Here is a 22,253-nt window from a genome sequence, read left to right as displayed (position 1 = left end):
CCTAGCTGCAGGTTTTCTGAATCTTCTCCAATGAACTTGTATTATTGACCTTGAATTCATTTCTCGCCACTCCTGTTTCTTCCACTGGACCAACTTTTGGAGTATGTTAGCAATCACAATCCTCTTCAGTCCTCGCGCGTACATCTCCTGCAGCATTCAGTGCACGCTGCTGCTTTCGTCGTTTTTTCTCAATTTACGCAAAACATTTCAGCTGTTGTCCTCTCAGCACTTAGTTTGAACTATTGCTCTCCCAGGTATGTATCATGCTTTTGTTTTTACCTCAACTGCACCTCCCCCACTCTCTCCTCATGACTTGGCCGTCAACCCCCTGGGGAATGTGGTACCACGCTTGAGGTGGGAGTTTACTAGTTGACGTTTCATTGATAGAACTGAGCATCCCGGTAAAGCCTTTTTGTGGCCTCCTTCCTGATTCTCGCTTGTCTCCCTGCCACACCACGTGACACTAAATGATTCAGTGAAATAAACATATGCTTAAATACCATTTTGCTTCACAAAGTGCTCAGTTAAAAATAAATCAAACTGTCCATCGTCTAAGAGCAGCTTTTTCCAGTACGCCACGACAAAATAATTCTCAGTTCCTTCAATCACGCACTCACTTGCAGTACAGGACCCGTTCTGAGTGGCTGTCTGAGTGCTAATCAGCTACTAATCCCCTTCTCCCAATAATCAACAGGTCCTCTTTGGAAAAGTCTGGTTGTCCATTTCCAACTCTGTAACGGCATCTTCACTGAACCGGCTCTGCAATCCTGGCACACGGTATATTTCCCAACCAACCCTTCTGCACCTCCAGCCTGACCTGGTTAATATGGGAAACTGCTGGCCTGTTGACTTCTTGCTCACGTTACCAGAATGTTCACAGCGAAGCTCCTCTAAAGATTGTCTTTACACAATACTTGGTAACAAGGAAGGTTGATGAATGCAGTGTTTTTTGAATCGGTCTACGTGCACTTTTCAGCAGGGCTTTTCACGAGGGCTCCCACAGTAGGCTGGTTTAAAAATAGCACAAGCCCACAAGGTCCCAGGAGAGATTGGCGATTGGATCCAAAATTGGCTCAGTGCTGGAAGCAAAGTGTAACTGTTGCCGGGTGCTTTCTGTGACTAGAAGGCCGTTGCCAGTTGGGTTCCACAGGGCTCAGCCCCTGGCTTTTCATAATATTATGCTAAGGACTTGGACCTAAATTTAGGGGAGATGAGTAAGTTTGCAATTAGTACAAAAGTTGGCCGTGAGGTTGACAGTGAAGAGCAAAGCTTTAGACTGCAGGAAAATACAGATGGTCTGGTGAGTTGGAGGGAAAATTAGCAAATTGGAGGAAGTTTAACTCATTGAAGTGTGAGGTGATGTATTTGGGGAAGTTCAACAAAGGATATGGGTAAGTGTACAAGAATAGAGGGGCCTTAGTGTGTATGTCCACTGGGCCTTAAAGGTAGCATGACAGCACAATAAAGTGGTTGAAAAGGCATAAGGGATGCTTGCCTCTATTTCCTGAAGCAGCGAAGTTGTGCTAGACCCGTAGAACAATACAGCACAATACTGGCCCTTCGGCCCACCATGTTATGACCCTTAAATCACGCCTAAGACTATCTAACCCGTTCCTCCCACATATCCTTCTATTTTAAATTCCTCCATATGCTTATCTAACAATCTCTTGAACTTGACCAACGTATCAGCCTCCACCACCACCCCAGGCAGCGCATTCCATGCACCAACCACCCTCTGGGTAAAAACCTCCCTCTGATATCCCCCTTGAACTTCCCACCCATTACTCTTGTATTGAGCATTGGTGCCCTGGGAAAGAGGTGCTGGCTGTCCACTCTATCTATTCCTCTTAATATTGTTCACCTCTATCGTGTCTCCCCTCATCCTCCTCCTCTCCAAAGAGTAAAGCCCTAGCTCCTTTAGTCTCGCCTCATAATCCATACTCTCCAAACCAGGCGGCATCCTGGTAAATCTCTGGTTAGGCTGCAGGTGTGCTACGCAGCTCTCTCATACAGCAACTTGACAACACAGCTGTGACTTCATTTTATTTGTTGCTCCAGTGTTCAATGTGCAACCACACTGGGACAATGGAATGGCCCATTTTGGCATGCTTGTTGCAGATACTCACTCTGGACCTAGAGCTTCCATTAGAGATTTATTGTTGAGGGCCAAAGTGAAACATTTTCTCGGTAAGAATTACATAGAACAGTACAGCACAGAACAGGCCCTTTGGCCCACAATGTTGTGCTGACATAGCTAATCCCTCTGATCTACAGAATGCCCATATCCCCCCATTTTCCTCTCATTAATGTGTCTATCCAAGCCCCTCTTAAAAGCCCCCAATCAATGTGCCTCCACCACCCTATCAGGCAACGTATTCCAGGCATCCACCACTCTCAGTAAAAAAAAATGTACCCCTCGTGTCTGTTCTGAACCTACCCCTTCTCACCTTAAATGCATGCCCTCTGGTATTGGATCGCTCAATAATGGGGGGAAAAAGATATTGCTTGTCCACCCTATCTATGCCCCTCATCACTTTATACACTTCCAACAGATCACCCCTCAGCCTCTGCTGCTCCAGAGAAAAGAACCCAAGTTTGTCCAGCCTCTCCTGATAGCACATGCCCTCTAATCCAGGCAGCATCCTGGTAAACCTCCTCTGCACCCTCTCTAATCCTTCCTATAGTGAGGTGACCAGAATTGCACACAATACTCTAAATGCGGCCTAACCGGAGTTCTAGCGAGATGCATCATGAAACCTTTCCATTCAAAAGTAACTCCTGATGCCTCTCTCAGTTTGAACACATTTCTTCTTGCCCTTTGGTGATGTAAGTGATGTAGTGAACAGGTATTGCGAATGGCTGGAACTGTAAACTGGCATCACTGCAGATCACCGCCGTGAACATCATACTGGCACTGCATAAGTCACTGGCACAGTAAACCATACACTGGCACCCACTGAACTGTAGCTGCATAGAAACTGTAACCAGCACTTACAGCCCAATGAGGATGCAAACCACAGCGATTTTAAAAAGTGTTGAGTTCTGTGAGCGTCAGTGTCTGGTGATAATTCCTTCTGTTCAAGAAGTGTAAAGGGATTAACACAGTGAAAGGACACAGTAGTGTTTGGCTTGTGGAAGTTCAGTTAAAATTGGTATAGATTCCACTGGAAAGTAACCTTTTTTTTGAAGGCAGACTTCTGAGTACATTTGTCTGGTTTCAGTGGACTGAGCTGACGAAGTGCAAGATTTAACTTTTGGAATGTGGTCCAATGGGGCAGTCAGGAGTTTGAGGGGGAACCTGCCACAGGAAAGAGATTTCATTCTCTAACTTTGATTTGAAAGCCATTGGGATCTTTTGCACTGTCATATCTTTGTTCTTAACAGCACCTCCTGATGGTCTGTGATTCAACCTCCTCGACCCGCTCCTCCAGTTAGTAATATGATGTAGCTTACATACCAGGCTGAAGGGCTTCTTCAAGGGGCATCACCTCTGTTAGAACACTTACTGCAGTCACAACTCCTGATTGTGTGTGATCAATGTGGTGCCCAGCTGTTGTTCTCCAGCCATTTCAGGACCTGATAATGTGAATTCTTACACAGGGCAGGACAGTGGAGCAGCTGCCTCACAGTTCCCGAGACCCAGGTTCAATCCTGACCTCCAGCGCTGTGACCGCAGGGGTTACCTCCCACATCCCAAAGACGTGTGGGTTGATAGGTTAATTGGCTGCTGTAAATTACCACTAGTGTTTTGGTGAGTGGTTGGCTTGGGGAGGAGTTGATGGGAAAGTGGGGAGAATAAGATATTGGATCAGTGTAGGATTAGTGCAAGTGGGTGGCTGGCATGGACTTGGTGGGCCGAAGGGCCTGTTTCTATGGTGAACAAGTTAGTTTGGCCCATCATATTTTTGCTGGCCCTTTGAAAGGGGTCATCCACCACTTTGCTCTTGCCCTTTTACCCAGATGTTTATTTTCCTACAATAAATCAGCCACTCCATTTTGAAAGGAACACCATTCCTTTTTTTCACTTTGGTCAATACTTGGAAAAGATTCCAGTTTGTGGGATGACACAGTCTGGATGATAGAAAGTGCCCGTACTGGCAATTTTTGTGCAGAGCCCATGCTGCCTGAATAAGGAATTAAAAATAAACACAGGCAAATAAAAAGCAGAGGAAAAAAAGTGATTTTTTTTTTAAATATATAAATTTGTATCATACCAAGTGTTAATAAATAACTTTAATTCCACCATCACACATCAAGAACGATAATTATTATCCAAGTGAGTGCAAATGATACCAAAGCACATCACAGTATGTAGCCTGTCACAGAATAGTCAGTGGCATATTTACAGTCTGTGGAGTAAATTCTACACTGTAATCCCTTAAACACTGCAAACTGGAGTCTTTCAGAGGGAGCCTGCATGTAACAAATACAGAGGGGCAAGATAATGACCCACTCCTGTTGGGAGCGGTACACTCTGAGTAGGGGTTGAGGATGTTGAGAGAGAGAGTACAGTGCAGAATGCAGTGGGGTTAAAGAGAGTACAACGCAGAATTGGCAAGAACTGGAGAGTACAGTGTGAGGAGAGGATCGAGCGATGGGTAGAGAGTAACGAGATTGAGGGGGCTTAGAAAGAGTGAGCACACGGAATGGGGGTGGATTTAAAGACAATGTGGGATTGAGGGAAAGTAGGCAGAAAGTACAGAGTAGGATTGAGTGGTTTCAGAGTGATAGTATATACAGTATGGCAGTGTGAGAGGGAGGGAGGGGTAGTGATAGAGAGAGAGAGACAGATAGACAAAACAGACAGCTATCGATGGGAGGCTATCCCTGGGTAACACTAGCACAGTGAGCGTGCCTGCAGGGTAACGACAGGTTCTGCGATCGCAGGTACATGGCCTTGTGCCTACGAACACCACCCCTTTGTACTAGTCAAAATCCTCACCTAGACATCACTGCCAGATGTGCCCACAGCAATGGCTGTGGGGGCCGACTGGCTGGAGTTCCACGGCTTCTCCCAGTGAACGGCAGCACGGCTGGGAATCCTGGACCCTGTGTAGTGATGTGTGGAGGTTCTGAACTTGCTCAGCAACACCTGCTGGAGCTTTGTCCCAGTATTTACGCTGGGCAACCGACACTCACATGGAGTGCGAGAGGGATTGTAAAGCTGTGGTAAAGGAAGTTATATATTTTTAATAATGCATTTTAAAAAGTTATTTAAAAGTGTAAATAGAGGGGTGGAGCAGTGGTGCAGCCAGTACAGCCGCTGCCTCACAACGCCAGAGACCCGGGTTCAATCCTGACCTCGGCTACTGTCGGTGTGGAGTTTGCACGTTCTCCCTGTGACCGCGCGAGTTTCCGCTGGGTGCTCCGGCTTCCCGCCATGTCCCAAAGAACGTTCAGGGTGGTGGGTTAATGGGCCACTGTAAATTACCCCGAGTGTTCAGGTGAGTGGTACACGATCTGGAGGAGTTGATGGGAATGTGGGGAGAATTAAAAAGTGTGATTAAGTGAAATGGGTAGTCAGCCCCAGACTCGATGGGCTGAAGGGCCTGTTTCTGTGCTGCATGACTCTGTGATAGCTGGGAATTGAGTGCTTTCAGTGTTACTAGTTTGATATTTCAAAATATTTTAATAATTTTAACATGTGCTGTACAACATGTGCTGTGACTCACTTCAGGAGCGGGCCTGAGCTGGCAAATCAGTCTCAGCGAGGGCACAGCATGCAAAACTGAATGTATTTTAAATGTATAAAGCACCCTGTACAGTCACATTTTGTCACGTTCCCATTGGGAACTGATCTGATTCATAGACCGACCAGGCCTATAAATCCTCTCCCAGAGAGGCTGTCAGTAGGCAGGGCCTTCTATCCCGTCCCTGGGCTACCCTTATTCTCCATCTGATTTAGACTCCAGTTTGAGCGTAGCCACAAGAATCACAGACACAACCTTCAACCCTGACCTTTGTAATTACATTCCTCTGCATTCCACAGGATTTCATTCTTAAATATATTTGCACACCCCTGTGCAGCAGTACACACGCGCGCACACACTCATCTGTACATAATACTGTGTTAAACCACAGGTTCAACACTGTTGTAACCCTGACCGCATCGAAAGAGTGCTGAGACACAATGAAGTACACACGCACCCAGACACACACACACACACACACACACACACACACACACACACACACACACACACACTTATGCAGAAACCATGCACACAGTGCTCAGTTCTATTTGTTTAGGTAACGAAGCAATCCATGTCCACATGCAGCAAGACCTGGACGATACTCAGACACACGCTGGTACGTGCCAAGTAACATTTGCACCTCACAAGTGCCAGGCAATGATTTTATCTAACAGGTGAGGCTCCAGCCACCTCCTCTTCACACTTTGTAGCATTACCATTGTTGAATCCTCCGCTAGCAACACCCTGGGCGTCACCACTGACCAGAAATTTAACAGGACCACATACGTGAATATCGTGTCTGTGAGAGGAGCAGGTCAGAGGCTGGGAATGGTTCACTTCCTGACTTCTCCATCTGCTGGGAGGAGTGGGATGGAACACTGTCCACCTGCCTGGAGGAGTGCAGTTCCAAATTCGACAACATTCAGGTCAAAGCTTGACTGGCTCCTCATCCACCACCTTAAACATTCATTCACCCCACCACCAGAGCAATAAAGTCCGCTTGTTTGTTAGTTTAAATTACTGGCTGTCCTCCAGTATGTTGAGACATGTATAGCATCGAAATGCACAGCAGTTCCTTACCAAAGCTTCTGTGCCAGAAGTGCCTAAACCCATGACCTCTAGAATGGGCAGCAGATGCATGGGGATACTACCAGCCCAATTATGTCCCGCATTGCAAGAAAGCTGAGGGGATCAGGGCTTACACGCACTCGGCCTCTCTGCAGGTCACATCCAGACTTGGAATGGTATTGCTGCTGGATCAATGTTTTGGAATTCCCTCCTAATAGCACCATGGGAGTTCCTTCAATGGAAAGTGGACTTGCTGCACCTTCTCCAGAGCAACGAGGGATGAGTAATGACTGGTGCTGTCTATATCCTGAGCAGGAATAGTAAAATGAAGCAGTGTAAAGGGACAGAGATCAGGGCTGGAATAGCGGGCAGCAGCAGGGCATGTTGTATATTAGCATTCAGGACTGTGGTGGGAGAAATGCAGAATGGCTGGAAGAGCGTGCACAGGGAAACAATGGGCGGAGGGAAGGGTAGGCAGTGATATGAGGGGAGGCAGAAAAGTCTATGACTTTAATAGTCCATTGATTTACGAGAATGAAGATTAAAATTGGAATGTGGAGGCAGGATCTGGTGTCTGGGGACGAGGGAGTGTTGTCAATGTGATTGGAGTGAGTTGGAGGATCAAGTGAGCCTCTTCCAAGGGTTGGGAGTTGAATGGAGCGCAGCCGGTGCCCAAGGAGGGAGGAACTGGTTGACGTGTAAACATTTTCAGAGGCTGTCGAAGGACTGAAAGTCTGCCAAGGTGGTCTCGGTTTTGAGAAAGGGAGCAGGGTCGAGAGCGAGTTGTTACAGGTCGGTCAGCCTGAGGGGAAGTTATTAGTTATCATGGATTAATCAAGAACAGTCAACATGGATTTGACAGGGAAGGTTGAGTATGGACAAATTAGTTTTTTTTTGAGGAGGTATCAAGGAGGGTTGATGAGGGCATCTAAAGTAGCATACATGGACTTCAGTAAGACCTCTGACAAGGTCCTATCCCATGGCAAGCAAGTAAAAAGTCTATGGGATTCAAGGGGAGTACCAATTGGCTCTTCTGCTCTGTGGGAGACAGCGAAGGGTATTGATCAGTGGTGACAGGAAGGCTGTTTGAGGAGGGGTTCTAAAAGTGTTCAAAGTTGGCTTTTCACAGTGTACGTTAACTCTGGGAGCTATGATAAATAGGTTGCAGGCAATGCAAAAATTGGCCACGTGGCTAACCGTGGAAGAAAGCCATAGCCTGCAAAATGATCAACAGGCTGGTCAGACAGACATGTAATGTGCAGATGGGTAACGTCATGCATCTGGGGAGGGCAGACACAACAAAAGGGTGGGACACTGGAAATGTGGGCCAGCAGAGGCTTTGGAGTGCATGTGCCGTAGGATCTGAATGTCCCAGAGTAGGCAGCTGATGGTCAATAAAGATATTTGGGATACTTGCTTTTATTAGTTGAAGCACAGAATATAAGAGCAGAGAGGTCATGCAAGAACTGTATAAAATGCTAGCTAGGCCACAGTTACAATACTGTGTACAGTTCTGGCCACATTAGAGGAAAGGCAGCTTTTAAATTAATTCCCGCACTGCCGATGGGAGTGTATGAATACAACGTGTGATGGTGATGTGGCAATGGACGGGGATGGGTGCTTGAACATGTAGGTATATGAAGGAATAGGGGTCAGGTTGGGAAGATTGTGTGAATGTGCAGTGACGGGTAGGTGTGTGTGCTTGTGTCTCTCTGAGTGTAGTGATGAGAGCTTTACTTTGGATACATGGCACAGAAATAGGCCTCTCTCCTGTCAGGCAGAAGATACAAAAACTTGAGACCATGTACTACATTGCTCAAGGACAGCCTCTATCTCACTGTTAATCAGACTTTTGAATGAACCTCTCATGCGCTAAAAGATGATCTCTTGATCTCCCAATCTAACTCGTCGTGGCCCTTGCACCTTATTTGTCTACTCGCACTGCATTTTCTCTGTAACACTATATTCTGCATTCCGTTTTCCTTTTAACTACCTCGATGTAATTACGTACGGAATGATCTGGCTGGATGGCGCACAAACAAAAGCTTTTCACTGTATCTCGGTACATGTGACAATAATAAACCAATACCAACTATCCATGCTGTCACTTTGCTCCGCCCCATTCATCTATACTTGCCCAAATCAATCAGGGTGACTCTCTATCCCCTTCTCCCCGAAATGCCTATCCATTAAATGTCACTGTACCATTTCCTTCAACTACCCCACAGTACAGAGTTCCACGCTTCTGGGTATTGTTGGGATTTCTTCTGAATCCCCTATTGGAGTGGGCTATAACGTGTTTGTTGGACTGGTATGTGTGAGAGAGGCGATGAGGAGTTTCAGGGAGTACAATGTTTAAGTGAACCAGTGATGAGTTGGACAGGGTAGAACGTAAGTGAAAAGGTGAGACGAGGAATGAGCTGCCGTGTGCTTTTTAAATGGTAGGAAGTCCCTGGACTCTTTTAAATGCACCACCATTTGTGGTTTCCATCTCATTTTGCTCGTGGTGTGGCATTTAGATGGTTTTCTGTTCTATCACACACAGCCCAACCTCCCCAGAGAGAAAAGGTAACTGCTGCCTACAGCAACAGAGGGAAGAGGGGTCACTCTGGGTTCAGCACTTCAAGCTCCGAGATCAGTGGCAAGAAGCTGCAAAGGACCCCTGATGACACCTCCAGGCGGACTTGGAGTTGGCAGTGGCGCCACTGGACTGGAGGATGGAGAAGGGGAAAACCATGCCTCCATCTCAGGGCGCAGAATATTATCACTGCCTCGCATGAAGGGAGAATTTGTGGAGTGAGCAGGGCTTATACTTACTGGAGGGTCCACTTGAGGTCCTGTGCTCATCAGTTCTACAGTTCCCTTGCCAGAAATAATTAGTTCTTACGAATGTGTTGAAATGAGCTAACGGCCCCTAACTCGTGCACACTCCTCTTGAACTCCTATCCATTACTGTCCAGGGTATTCTAAAGCTGGCCAATATCTGAGGGGGATCGGCAGAAGTTGCCCTCAGGTCAGGTGGGATCATGTGCGTGGCTGACACGTGGGCATGCAGCGCAACCACTATTCTGCAGTGTCCACCACACTGGGAGAAAGACAGCAGGAGTCTGCTCTACCAGCTACTTGCAGGACAATCTCTTGCCTCCCCTTCTGGCTGCTGTTGATGCTGTGCCCAGGTTTCTGTGTCTGCAGCTATAGGTGGACTGTCTACGACCAGTTCAAGTTGTAGCTCTTGGTCAGCATCACGGCCTCCAAGTCCTTGTCCTCCTCCTTCTCCCGAAGCCGCTGCTCCTCCAGCAGCGCCACCAGCGCGTCTCGCTGCTCCACCACGTCCAGCATCTCGTTCAGGATCCGCTTCTCCTCCAACAGCTCCTCGCTGTTCTTCAGATTGTCTGCCAAACACAACAGGGAGCCATCAGGGCACGGAGCAGCTCACGGTCCGAACCACACCAGGGCACGGGCTGAGGTAGACCATAAAATGGGGCGGAAGCCCCAAGCTCAGGGACAGAGATCTTCTGAGGAAAGAGGGGAGAACACCACAGACCCAGGTAATCTGGGAACAGGGACCTAGATACCCAGAGCAAGAGGGTAGGGATGATCTAGGAACAGAATAAGGAACTGCAGGGGAAATACTCAGGAAACGGGACCTTGATCCCCCAGAACAAGGGATGGGGATGGTACTCTAAGAACATGGAAAAAATTCCAAGAACAGAGATGGATCTTATGGGAACAGGGATCTAGATTCCTTCAGAACAAGGGGCTGAAGGGGGAATACTGTGTACAGGGACTGAGGAGGGATACTTAGGGAACAGGAACCCTGATACCGCAAGAACAAGGGGGTGAGAGGCAAGTACCATGGGAACAGGGACCTAGATAGCCCTAGAATGTGGTGGACCCTGTGGGAACAGGAAGCTAGGTACCCCTAGAATAATGGGGTGGGGGGGGGTACCCCGGGAATGCACTCACGTATAGTCCTAGAACAAGAGGGTGTGACAATACTCCAGGAATATGGATCTACATATTCTTAGAACAAGGAATGGGGGGATACTGGGGAAACAGGGACCTAGATAATTTTATAACAGGGGAGTCTGGGAACCAGGACTAGATACAAGGAGAGGGGAGGAGAAAATACTCTGGGAATAGGGGTGAGGTTATACAGTGGACAATATGCAATGGACTAATGGGACAGGGAGTGATCATACCCTGGGACAGTGGTGAGGGGTTGAAGAGACACATCTCAGGAATATGGTGTTAGCTAACTCGGGATGAGGGGTGGGGAAGTGGGAACCCTGATGTCTCTGCGAATAAGATTCAGGGAGAGGGAGATGTCCCATTAATGGGACAGAGTGAGATTCTCCAAGTATGAAGGTGGGAGATACTTAAGGAACAGGGGCCAAGAGCTAGAGAGAGGCTAAGAGCCAGAAATACTTCAGTAAAATGGCTTGTGGGTGTGAAGCAGGTTGGGGGAAGCAAGGACCCTGGAATGGGAGGCAGAAACAGGGTCTTGGTTTAGCAATGCAGTGCCCCTTCAGAACAGCACTGAAGGGTCAAACCTGGATAATGGGCAAGTCTCTGGAGGACTGCAACCCCTGAGTGCTGACTCACTGAGTGAAGGAGAAGTTGAGTGAAGTGGTCTGGTGGGTTGCCGGCTCACTGTGTGCTGAGGGATTGGGCTTCTATTGTCCAGACAGCCCACCCTTTGAATGGAACTGTACTCTGTCTGGGCAGTGACTCTGTGGATCATATCCATCTCAGCCTCCAGGAAAGTTTATCATTTTCAAGTTCCAAGAGCAGCAGTGAGGGAGGGAGAGGGAGAGAGGGGAGGGAGGAATGGGACAGAGGGGATGAGGGACAGAGGGATTGGAATGGGCTGGGAGCAGGACCGAGAGCTGATGAGGGGGGTGAAGGAGAGGGCTAGAGGGGATAAGAGAGTGAGGTTCAGAGAGAGGGAGGGTGGGAGGGAGAGAGAGGAAGAGGAGGCAAGGAGAGGAACAGAGATGAGTGGAGGAACGGGAGGATAGGGGTCTCCTCCGGGTGCTCTGGTTTCCTCCCACATTCCAAAGACGTACGGGTTAGGAAGTTGTGGGCCATGCTCTGTTGGCGCCAGAAGCGTGGTGACACTTGCGGGCTGCCCCCAGAACACTCTACGCAAAAGATGCATCTCACTGTGTGCTTCGATGTACATGTGACTAATAAAGAAATCTTATCTTATAGTGAATGAGAGGAGCGGCGAAGGGAGAGGGATAGAGGCGAAGGGAGCAGGAGCGAGCAAGGGAGGTGGAAGGAAGCGAAGGGGAGTTGGGTTGCCGACAGTCACATTGTCCTCATGTTGAGCCCTGTATCTTAATGCCTGACTTACGACCCAGGCCGGTCCCACTAAAAAAAGATGAGCCGTGATCTTATTGAAGGGAGATGTGCAAGGGACCAAATGGTTTCCTCCTGCTTCAGCTTCTTACGTTCTAATGGACCAAGCGGAAGGGCTCTGGGACACTATTTGTTCCAGGTGAGTGTCTTCTTCTCAGACGGTCCCTTGGATTCAAGGATGACTTGCTTCCACTCCGGTTCTGGGTAGTATTTTCTTTAAGAGATGGCCGTTGAGGCCAGTGTGGGATCGAGTCTCTGCAGGTGGGGCAGGTGGTCTTGCAGTGGGGTGGAGGTGGTGCTCTCCTTCTACGGTTTGCGCTTGCCCTCTGAGTGCTCCTGACATGGAGACTTGAGGCGCATTTTCTCAGCCTGTGGCGATCCCCTGCTGTGGTGAGTTCAGGGCAGAGAGCTTGTTATGGGAGTCTGGCATGACGTCATGATCCAGCAACCTGCGGACACAGGTACCTGGGATTTTCTGGTTTGGTGGCAACCTCTGCTGTCTTACCCGGGCCCGTGAAGTCACTTAAACTTTGGAGTGGTCCCTAGCCAGGAATCCTAGTATCCACCAGAATCCTTGCCTCCTTCTCAAGAGCAATAAATGCAGGCCTTGCCAGTGACACCTAGATCCCAAGGAATGAATAAATAAAACCCTGCCCATGTCATTTTTAAAGAACATATCTCTCTACATCCCTTCCAGCTTGGTCCTATCATGTTTGGGGCTTCCCTTGGCTCAGAAATGTCCAAGTAGCAGCCTCTGTCCCCCTGCCAACAGACCTGCAGTTTGCTGCCAGTTCGCTCACGGAGCCTTGACCTTGAAGGGGCAGAACATGCAGAGGGTGGGTGTGAGTGCCACCTACCATCAATGGCCATGCGTTCCCGGAGCTCCTGCTGTAACCTGCTCTGACAATCTTCCAGCTCCAGCTCACGGGCACTGCGCAAAGAAACAAACACAGTTCATCACTCCGCATCTGTCCTGGAGACCCCCAGTCGGCCCCGAACATTCGAGCAGACCCAGCACCATGTGGGGGCTACCAGCCGGAATGTCATGGATCACTGTGGGCAGAGCTTAGGTGGCATGGGGCTGAAGCTCTACCTCCTTACCCCCTTGCTGCTGCCAAAAACTTTTAACTGTGTCTTGATAGACCACCTGATGGACACAAAGGAGGGAGTGGGTGGCATCTCCACCAAAGGGCAACTCTATCCAGTTTCCTCCTGCACCGTACATTATTATACATAATTCAATTATAAATTATAAACTATAACTCCATAAATAATTGGGTTATTTTATTGTAGTTCAATGACTTTAAATTCAGTTTTTAAATAATTTGCATTTAAAATTATACAGGTTGATTTGAAGACTGTTTGATAGGTTGCAACGAACAGTCTGCTGGAGGAACTCAGCAGGTCGAGCAGCATCTGTGTGGGGGGAGGGAACGGAATTGTCAACGCTTCAAGTCGAAACCTTGCATCAGTACTCAGGACATCATGTTGCTGCTCGACCTGCTGAGTTCCTCCAGCAGATTGTTTGCTGCTCCAGACTCCGGCGTCTGCAGTCCCGTGTGCTTCTCTGTTTGGTCATTTGGCTGGGGTCAGTAGGTTATCAGTACAGAAACAGAACGCCCCAAAAGCTGGGCCCCTTTGAGGGGTCTCGGCTGTAATTCATGATCAGGGTGCCTTCGGGGGATTGCGCAGAACTTACAGAACAGAAACAGTCCATCCGTCCCAACATTAAGCTCCTCACCAGCTACTCATTCAAGAGGGAAAGGACTGAATTATGGTTCGGGATGAGGAAGAAACCATTATTGCTACTTACAAGATCATCAGCTCTGACTCATAGCGTACCAGGCTGTTCTTCTCCTGCACCAGTTTAAACCATTCCTGCATCAGGCGAGGGTCATCTTTCTTGCCCATTCCTGTCAGAGAGCACATCGAAGTCAAAGACCACAACAAACAGTGCCATGCATGAGATAGGAGATAATGGGCCACTCACCAATACGAAGAAGTCTCTGTCAAACAACCTCTTGTAACTACACACACATGGAGGGGCTCAATCCGACATGGCACTACCCCTGCACTTCAAATCATGGGACAACACACCGACTCAACCTAGCCCGAGGTCACCGGTCAGTGGGATCATCAAACTGGCTGCAGAGTGTTCGGCAATCGGCTCCAAACAATCAGCTTGGTGCACTTGGTTAACTATCAGCATCTCCCTGATTTAACTTTATATAAATGTATAAAATTCCCAAACTCCCCAACTATATTCCAACCTAGAACTCACTTCCAGGTAGGTGATATCCTATATCATCCGAATCTCTTCATTAGATTCTAAGCAGTAACTCACTCCCAAATCTCTCGTTCTATGTATAAACTTTAAAAATTCTTGATTGGATTCAAGCCCATAATCCACTCAGTGTATGTGTTAATCTATAATAAACCCAACATCTTTTGATTGGACTCTAGGATGCGACTCACTCCCAGATACCTGTGCTAGATATACTACTGTGGTCTCAGGATGTCCCACCTCATCTAAATCCAGCTGCAACCAAGGCTGGGCTCAGAAAGTAGGTCACAGGGCACTGTCACTGATCCTGATATGGTGGGGGAAGGACTGGAGGCCAGGAGACAGACGGGGGAGGGGGGGGGGGCGCGGGGGAGATACTTGGAGAAACAGGGATTAGAGTTTCAAGGGACTCCTGCACATTTTACAGTGTTGGGGGTGGTCGTGTAAGGATGGAAGTAAGCTTTTCACTAACCGTGAGGGTCTCGCAGAGAGTTGCTATGAGAATAAGACCATGTTGTCCTAGTGTCCCCAGAACAACGTGGCCTGTCCCCTTGCAATGCTCAAAGAAAGCATCGCACAGGGAATCACTGCATCTTGTACATCCCTGACGTGGAAATTAGCTCCAGGTCAGAGGAGGCACTATGACAAGAAGTGTCTGGTTGGATTTTCAGTGATACAAAACAAATTGAAAATGGTTATCGTTGTGCTTCATTCACTCATGGAAATCATTAGATCAAATGCACTGGGCTAAATAATATCATTGTGCAATTGAATCTCCAGACACCGGCGCTTTAGTTATAAATCCACCAAATTTCTCAGTAAAATTCTAGCTGGCAACATGTACTATTTTGCATATAAACTGCTCAAATCCCATGATTCCATGCCTAGAATTCTGCCCAAGATACCTATCTTCAACATACTTGCTTCCAAAAATCGCTCAGCAAGATTACTCCAAGGCATTCTATATATAAACCTTTGAAATCTTGTCATTAAATCATACTGCACAGAAACAGGTTCTTTGGCTCACTTTGTCCATGTTGGCCATGAAATACTGTACCTATCTGTACTAATCCTGTTTTCCAGTACTCAACCCATAGCCTTCTATGCCGTCGTATTTAAAGTGCTTATCTCAATACACCTGAGATGTTGTGAGAATCAGGTGTATTGAGATAACCTGATTAGGTGTATTGAGATAACCTGAATGCAGTGTATTGAGATAACCTGATCAGGTGTATTGAGATAACCTGAATGCAGTGATTAAGAGCATGGCTCCACCATGCTCTTAATCACTGCATTCCAGAGTCCAACCATCCTCTGGGTGAAAATTTTCCTCCCTAGATCTCCTACCCTTTGCCTCATACACATGCCCTTTGGTTACAGACACCCCTGCTTAAAAAAAAAGTTCCTCATGAGTTACCCTGTCTCTGCCCCTCGTGATTTTGTTTACCTCAATACCCCCTCAGCCTTCTCCGCTCCAAGGAAAACAAACCCAGCCTCTCTAGTCTCTTCTCATAGCTGAGACACTCCATCCCAGGTGACATCCTGGTGAATCTCCTCTGCTCCCTCTCTAAATGCAATCATGTCCTTCCTACAGTGCAGCAACCAGAATTGTACACAGTACTACAGCTGTGACCCAACCAATGTTTTATATAACTTCTTATATTCTACGCCCCAGCTAATGAAGGCAAACATCCCACACGTCTTCTTACCCACCTCACCTACCTGTGAGGTTGCCTTCAGGGATCCTTGGGCGTACACCAAGGTCCCTTTGTTCCTCAATGCTCCCTAGGCCCCTGCCGTTCACTGTGTTTGGCCTAGCCGGATTTGTCCTCCCAAAATGCATCATCTCACATTTTTCAGGATAAAATTCTCTCTGCCTTTCCTCTGCATATCTTATCAATTCATCAATATTGTTCTGTTAATAGAAGACTACCTTCCCCCTTATCAACAACATCAACAATTTTGTTGTCAACTGTGAATTTACTAATCACACCACCCCTACATTCACATCCAGGTCATTACTGCATACAACGAGCAGTAAAGCTCCTAGCACTGATTCCTGTGGTACACCACCGGTCACAGACTTGCAATTGTAGAAATCTGATTACATTTCCAGCTTGTAACTCACTTCAAGGTGTGTGTTATTCTACATATAAACTCCCAAAGCCTCTTGATTAGATTCTGGCCTGTAATGTATTCCCATCTACCCCAATTTAGAGGGGGTACCTGCTTTACAGAACACACGGATTCTGTCCACAAGGGTGATCCTGAGCTTCTAGCTGCCTGCTCCTTTGGTTCCCCCAGCCCACCTTCACCCTGACCCCTCTGCCACTGGCCTCTGTTAGCTCAAGGAACGGCACTTCATCTTCCATCTAGACTCGTTACAGTCCTCAGATCAGCAGTGAATCCAACAATTTCAGCCATTCCAGTCTTGCGTCTCACATTTACTGCATTCAATCTTCTGTTCAGATTGCTGTCCTCTCCTCCTGCTTACATCTCCTCCAGAGACACCTTCACCACCGTTCCTCAGCAGGCATCACCACCACTTGTGTCATTCAGTCTCTCCTGGTCTCCATCCTATCAGATCCTTCCCTACTCTCCAAGCGACAAAACTCAGTTCATTTCTGCTTTTCCCCAGTTCCAAGGACATTGGTCTGAAACATTGACTTTGTTCACAGACACTGCCTGATCTGCAGAGCATTTCCATCATTTTCTGTTCTACTACATATTTGTGTTTAACCCTAAAAAAAACTCTAGTTAGGATCTCCATGTAACTCACTTCAATGCATCTGTTATTCTATAGATAAGCACCCAGACCTATTCAGTAGTTTTTACCTTATTTATAAAATCCTAACTCACTCCCAGCTCAATGTTATTCTACATATAAACAGCTAATATATGTCATCAAAACTGAAGTCTATAACTTGCTCCAAATTATTTCCTGATTATGAATCCTCAAAATCTCTCAGTAAGATCACAACTCATTTCTTGGATTCTGTTACTCCAATATCTGTTACCCCAATATCTATAGAATAGAGCTTTGCTTGTAGCTCACAACCTGGTATTTATTCCATAATTAACTTCTCAGTTAGATTCCAGGCAGTAAAGAATTAAAAGACATCTGTTACTCTTTATGTAAATCTCCAATAATTACTGCTTAGGTTGCATATTCTAACTCACCCTTCAGGTATTTGTTATTCCATATATGAACTTCCCAAATCTCTTATTTAAACTCAAGACTTTTATTCATCTCCAGTCATCTATTATTAAACTCTCTCAATTAGATTCCACTCTGTAACTCACTCCCAGGCAACTGATATTCTACTGTTGCTTAGATTTTAGCCCATAACATACTTCTGGGTAACTGCTATTCTGTGAATGAACTCCCAAAATCTTTTGATAAGCTTCCAGCCAATAACTCACTCCAAGGTTTATACTCTCTATATAAACATTCAAAACCTATTAAATATACTGTATTTTAACCTGTAACTCACTGCTTGGATATCAATATTCCACATTTGAACTCTGAAAATCTGTCAGTTTAGACTCTGGCATTGAACTTATCTCCAGATATCTGATATTCTACCCCAATATCTATTGATTAGATTCCAGGCTGCAACTCACCTGGATGTCTGTTATTGACCATATAAACTACAAAATCTTTCCATTACATTCTAACCTGTAAGTCTCTACCAGGCATGCTTTCCTTCACAATGCATATTATTAAGTATTCAGGCATGATGTATCACATAAACATTTTCTGTCACACATTCATCATATTTTGGGACACCCCATGTAATTTTAAACACATGCACACCCATGTACACAATCTTAAGAGACACTCATACATTAAGACATCATCATACGCACTGCACATGTACATTCTCAGTCCATTCACTGACCCTCAGAAGTGCCCACAATTCTAATGCGATCACATTCCTGAACCCAGTCTGTGCACCCTCTGTCCTGAACGCAGATATGAAACGAAGCAAGCAATGGTTCTTGGATGTAGATTAGAGATTAACCTTTTTGCTTATTCCTTCAATGATGCATTAGGTGTGATATCTTTCTGGAGTGTGGAGCTGCAACATAACTCACCTCAGAGGCTCACTTTGCAATGGGAGTTGGCGTAACTAGCAAGCAACTAAGCCCTCATAAATTAGAAGGTCAATAGGTTACCAGGTGAAGTCTTATTGCAATGGGATTCCTGTAATGCCAGCCAGTCTGTACAAAGGGAGGCCTGAAATGTTGATTTATTACAACAGAAAATATGTGATGAGAGGTCCTTAATATCAACTTGAATCCAAAGTCTGATTTTGGTTTAATAGTTGGTCTGAGATATTGGTTCCTTACAATGGTCTGTCTGTTTGTTACAACGGGGGGGTTAACGGAATGTGATCTCGACATTATTAGGTTCATACAGTTTATGTTATGTTGGTTTATTACAATGAGGTCTGTACTATCGGTTTGTAATAATGGATGGCCTATAATATTGGCTGACTGGAGCGTGAGATTTACATTGTTAGCTGCACACAATGGTTGGTCTGTAAGCTTACCCTGATATGATGATTAATCTGCAGTGCCAATTTGTTATGATGGGAAATCTACAATATCAGTTAGTTACAATGGTAGGCCTGTGATATTAAATGGAAACACTGGTTGGTCTGTGATGTTAGTTTGGCATAATAGTTGGTCTGTAATGTCCATGTTACAGAGGAAGGACTGTAATGTTACATTGATACACTGGCTGGTTTGTTATAAAGGTCTATTCAATAGAAGCCATTTTGTTGGCTTATTACACTGGGAGGCTTGTAATGTTGATTTGTTTAAAAAAAGAATGATTACTTTTTGTGAGACTTAACCTATGATTTCCCTTTTTTTTGTTTTATCAAGACAGTTAGTGATATCCTTCTCAACCAATGTGCTGCCCAAAGACAGGAACTAAATTACTGCTGCTCTTTTCCGGTAGAAAGGGGAGGTGGGAGGAGTGGCGTAGAAGGTGAATGGGTGGAAGGACTGTAAGTAAATGAGGAGCGAGGAGGGGTCCATGGTGGGGCTGACGAGTGAGCTAAAGGCATAGCGTTTCTGCACGGTGCCCACTGATGCCCAGTCTCTTGTTTATTGAGTTGGTCTCAGCAACAAACCATTTCCCAGGGAACAATGGGAGTCAGGATAAGAAGTGCTTCAGGCTCTCTTACAGCATTTAATTAGCTACAAGTTTTCAGTTGGATGAAATTCAAGGTTACTGATTGGTTGGTGTTCCTACTCTTACTGCCACACTTTGCTTGAAACTCTCACTTGATTTATTCCCCCCTTGCAAGCTCACTCTAGATAAGAACTGTGACTGACTACCATTCATCTAGCTTGAAGATCCATGAACAACAACTGCTTCTAATCGGTCTGGACTGAATGTAGCAGCCGAGAAATCTGAAAATGCTGCTGCTTCTGAATGCTGTCCCTAAATATGTGTTTAATTAGTACTTATTAGATTTTATGGCCTCAAAGATCAGAGATCTACTTTAAACAGCATACTTATAATATCTTATTATTACTCCAGGGAGTCAAATCATTCCCACATCTTTGTATTTTGATGAGATTGGGCTAGTTGTGGAACCCATGCACTTAATGCTTAGAACCGCTGACTGCAATCCCCAGTCCCTCTGTTTTCTCAGTCCCTGCTCCATGTTGACTTGTCCACCAGTTGTGGATTGCACCTGACTCCTGAATTCACTCTCTCCGGCCACGTTTGACAGGTAAAAGCTCAGATGTCTCCACTGGCAGCTGACCAAGGCTTGGAGGTATCGTGCCTCTGCAAATGGAAGGTTTCTCAGCCAAGGGAAATCTCAGGCCATTCAACAAAACGGGTACTTGCAGAACAGAAGAGGAAAGCAGGGTACAGGGGGATAAAGCTCAGTCAGTGAGATGAGAAGTCAGTCCAGGTGGAGATTACTGCAGGTGGAATGGAGTGAGTCACTGCAAGCAGGCAGAGAGGCAGAGTAGAGTCCCAGGGAACAGCCATTACGCTCTGGTCTGATCCACAGCCCCGATTCCCTGCACCAGCAGAACTGTCATACCTTGTCAGCCCTCAAAGCAAAGTGAATCCTTGGGGGGGGGGGGGGGGGGCATCTGGAAACTGCCCCTCCTCACATGTTCCCCAACTTCTAACCTCTGAAAGGGTGGTGGTTGCCCGTGGAGTCCCCTACCCCTATCGCCTGGCCTTTAGACCCACTGTGCCTGCGCTGGCTCTGTGTGAGCCCAACTTAGAGTAATGCCACACCACCCCCAGTGCATTCAGTCTCCCTCTTGTTCGGGGAGTCTCAACTGCAGTAGCCATTGGAGATGACCCCAATCTACTCCTCAGCCACTACTCTCAGAGCAGAATACTGACTGACTTTTTCACCCGGAGTGGCCTTCCAATTCTTTAGTTTGTTATCGTGGGATATGGGAGTGGACCCACAGAGTCCTCAGGTGGTTAGCCACCCTAAAATAGAGGTGGGTCAGAAAGGAGGATCTTCACTACAGTGGGTGTGCACATCAATGTAAATTGTGCTATTGTGCACTGGATGGGAAAAGGGGAGGTCAGAGGAAATAGGTCACAGCACAGAGGGAAATGTTAGCAAGGGAATGAGAGGGGCAGAAAATTTCACTGAGGGAACGGGGGGGGGGGGGTTGGGGAGAAAACAGCAGGATGGGAAAAACAGGAAATGGGGAGATAAAGCCACGAAACAGGGTGAGGGGGAGGATGAGAAACACAGAAGGGGAGACGGGGAGGCTGAAGGGTCAGGCCAAGAGCATGTCCGCGCGGTGCGGTCAGAGTGTGGTTCGGGGGTGGTGGGGAATAGCAGGCTCAAAGGGATTAGGGACTGGGGTTGAGTGCTGGCATCAAGGAATGGGATGTCGGGGGACAGGGGACAAAGGCTGAACCGGGTGGGAGTGTAGGGGGGCAGTAATTGGGGCCTGTTATCATGGGATGGTGGTGGTTGGTGCACTGGGGAGGAGGGGCCAAGGGACGGGTGGTGAAAGATTGACAGCTCAGGCTCGTTCAGCCGAGGATCACTGCTAGGCTAGCACAGCGTTTGGGTCCGTCGACCTACATGAGTGTAAGTTCTGGTGCTCTGCATCAAACTTCGATGCCAACACTGACATCCTGTCACCAAGAGATTCCCAGGCTTCACGTCCTGCAGGGGTGAGGCACTGGAGACAGTGCAGCCTGACAACGCCCACCTGTTGTGGGGACGGTGTGCGGCACTCAACAATTCACACTGTCCCTCCTGACTGCCATCCTACACGAGCAGGGGAACCGCGGGTGGCTCAAAGTGCCTGCTTGGTGGGTCCCACCCATTCCACCCATTCCTCAGGGGAAGGCTCTGCCATTCCCTTCTGCCTCTGCCCCATTGGTTTGAAGCTTATTGGTTTCCTCAGCTTCCCGAGGGGCCCAGTTCTCTGTCCGCTCTTACCTCAGGCTCACTAAGGCTTGTCCTGCAGCGGGTGCGGTTATTTGATTCGAATTTACACTCGACCAGGTGTCCAAGGGAACTGTACTGAGCCTCAGGGTTTGAGAACCCCAGTGTGGTTAAGGTGACCCTCTCGGGGCTCGGTTTACATTACCTCTGTCGTGGGCACAGCAGTGGCAGAAGGAAAGAGGTCTTCGCCGCGAAGCTCCAACAAGGGTCTCAACTTCAACAAGAGAAGTGAAAGAAAAGCAAAGCACAGGAGCAGAGTGTGAGAGGGACAGAAGAAGAGGGCAAAGGAAAGATTCTAATAATGAGAGGGCAGGAAACAAACAGAAAGAAATGAAGGAAAGTAAGAACAGAATGAGACAGTGCAACTGCCTGCGGCAATCC

General features: G+C 47.0%; 1 protein-coding gene across 11 annotated transcripts in view; it reads right to left on the bottom strand.

Moving 5' to 3' along the window:
• Positions 1–4,242: 4,242 nt before the first annotated feature.
• mical3a (microtubule associated monooxygenase, calponin and LIM domain containing 3a) overlaps positions 4,243–22,253 on the bottom strand; it is a 247,027-nt gene continuing 229,016 nt past the window's right edge. For 7 of the 11 annotated variants that reach the window (XM_052030891.1, XM_052030894.1, XM_052030897.1 and 4 more), the window contains 4 exons: positions 22,018–22,086; positions 13,939–14,038; positions 12,983–13,056; positions 4,243–10,153 (listed from right to left, as the gene is read on the bottom strand). In XM_052030891.1, coding sequence (XP_051886851.1) covers positions 9,969–10,153; positions 12,983–13,056; positions 13,939–14,038; positions 22,018–22,086 — 428 coding nt within the window. In that variant the 3' untranslated portion in view covers positions 4,243–9,968. The remainder of the gene's footprint in view (positions 10,154–12,982; positions 13,057–13,938; positions 14,039–22,017; positions 22,087–22,253) is intronic. The other 4 variants (XM_052030895.1, XM_052030898.1, XM_052030904.1 and 1 more) reach the window with 1 other exon arrangement.

The sequence above is a fragment of the Pristis pectinata genome, chromosome 15 (assembly GCF_009764475.1).
Source record: "Pristis pectinata isolate sPriPec2 chromosome 15, sPriPec2.1.pri, whole genome shotgun sequence".
NCBI lineage: Eukaryota > Metazoa > Chordata > Chondrichthyes > Rhinopristiformes > Pristidae > Pristis > Pristis pectinata.
Note: the sequence above shows the minus strand (reverse complement) of the source record. Positions and strands in the feature narration are given on the sequence as shown.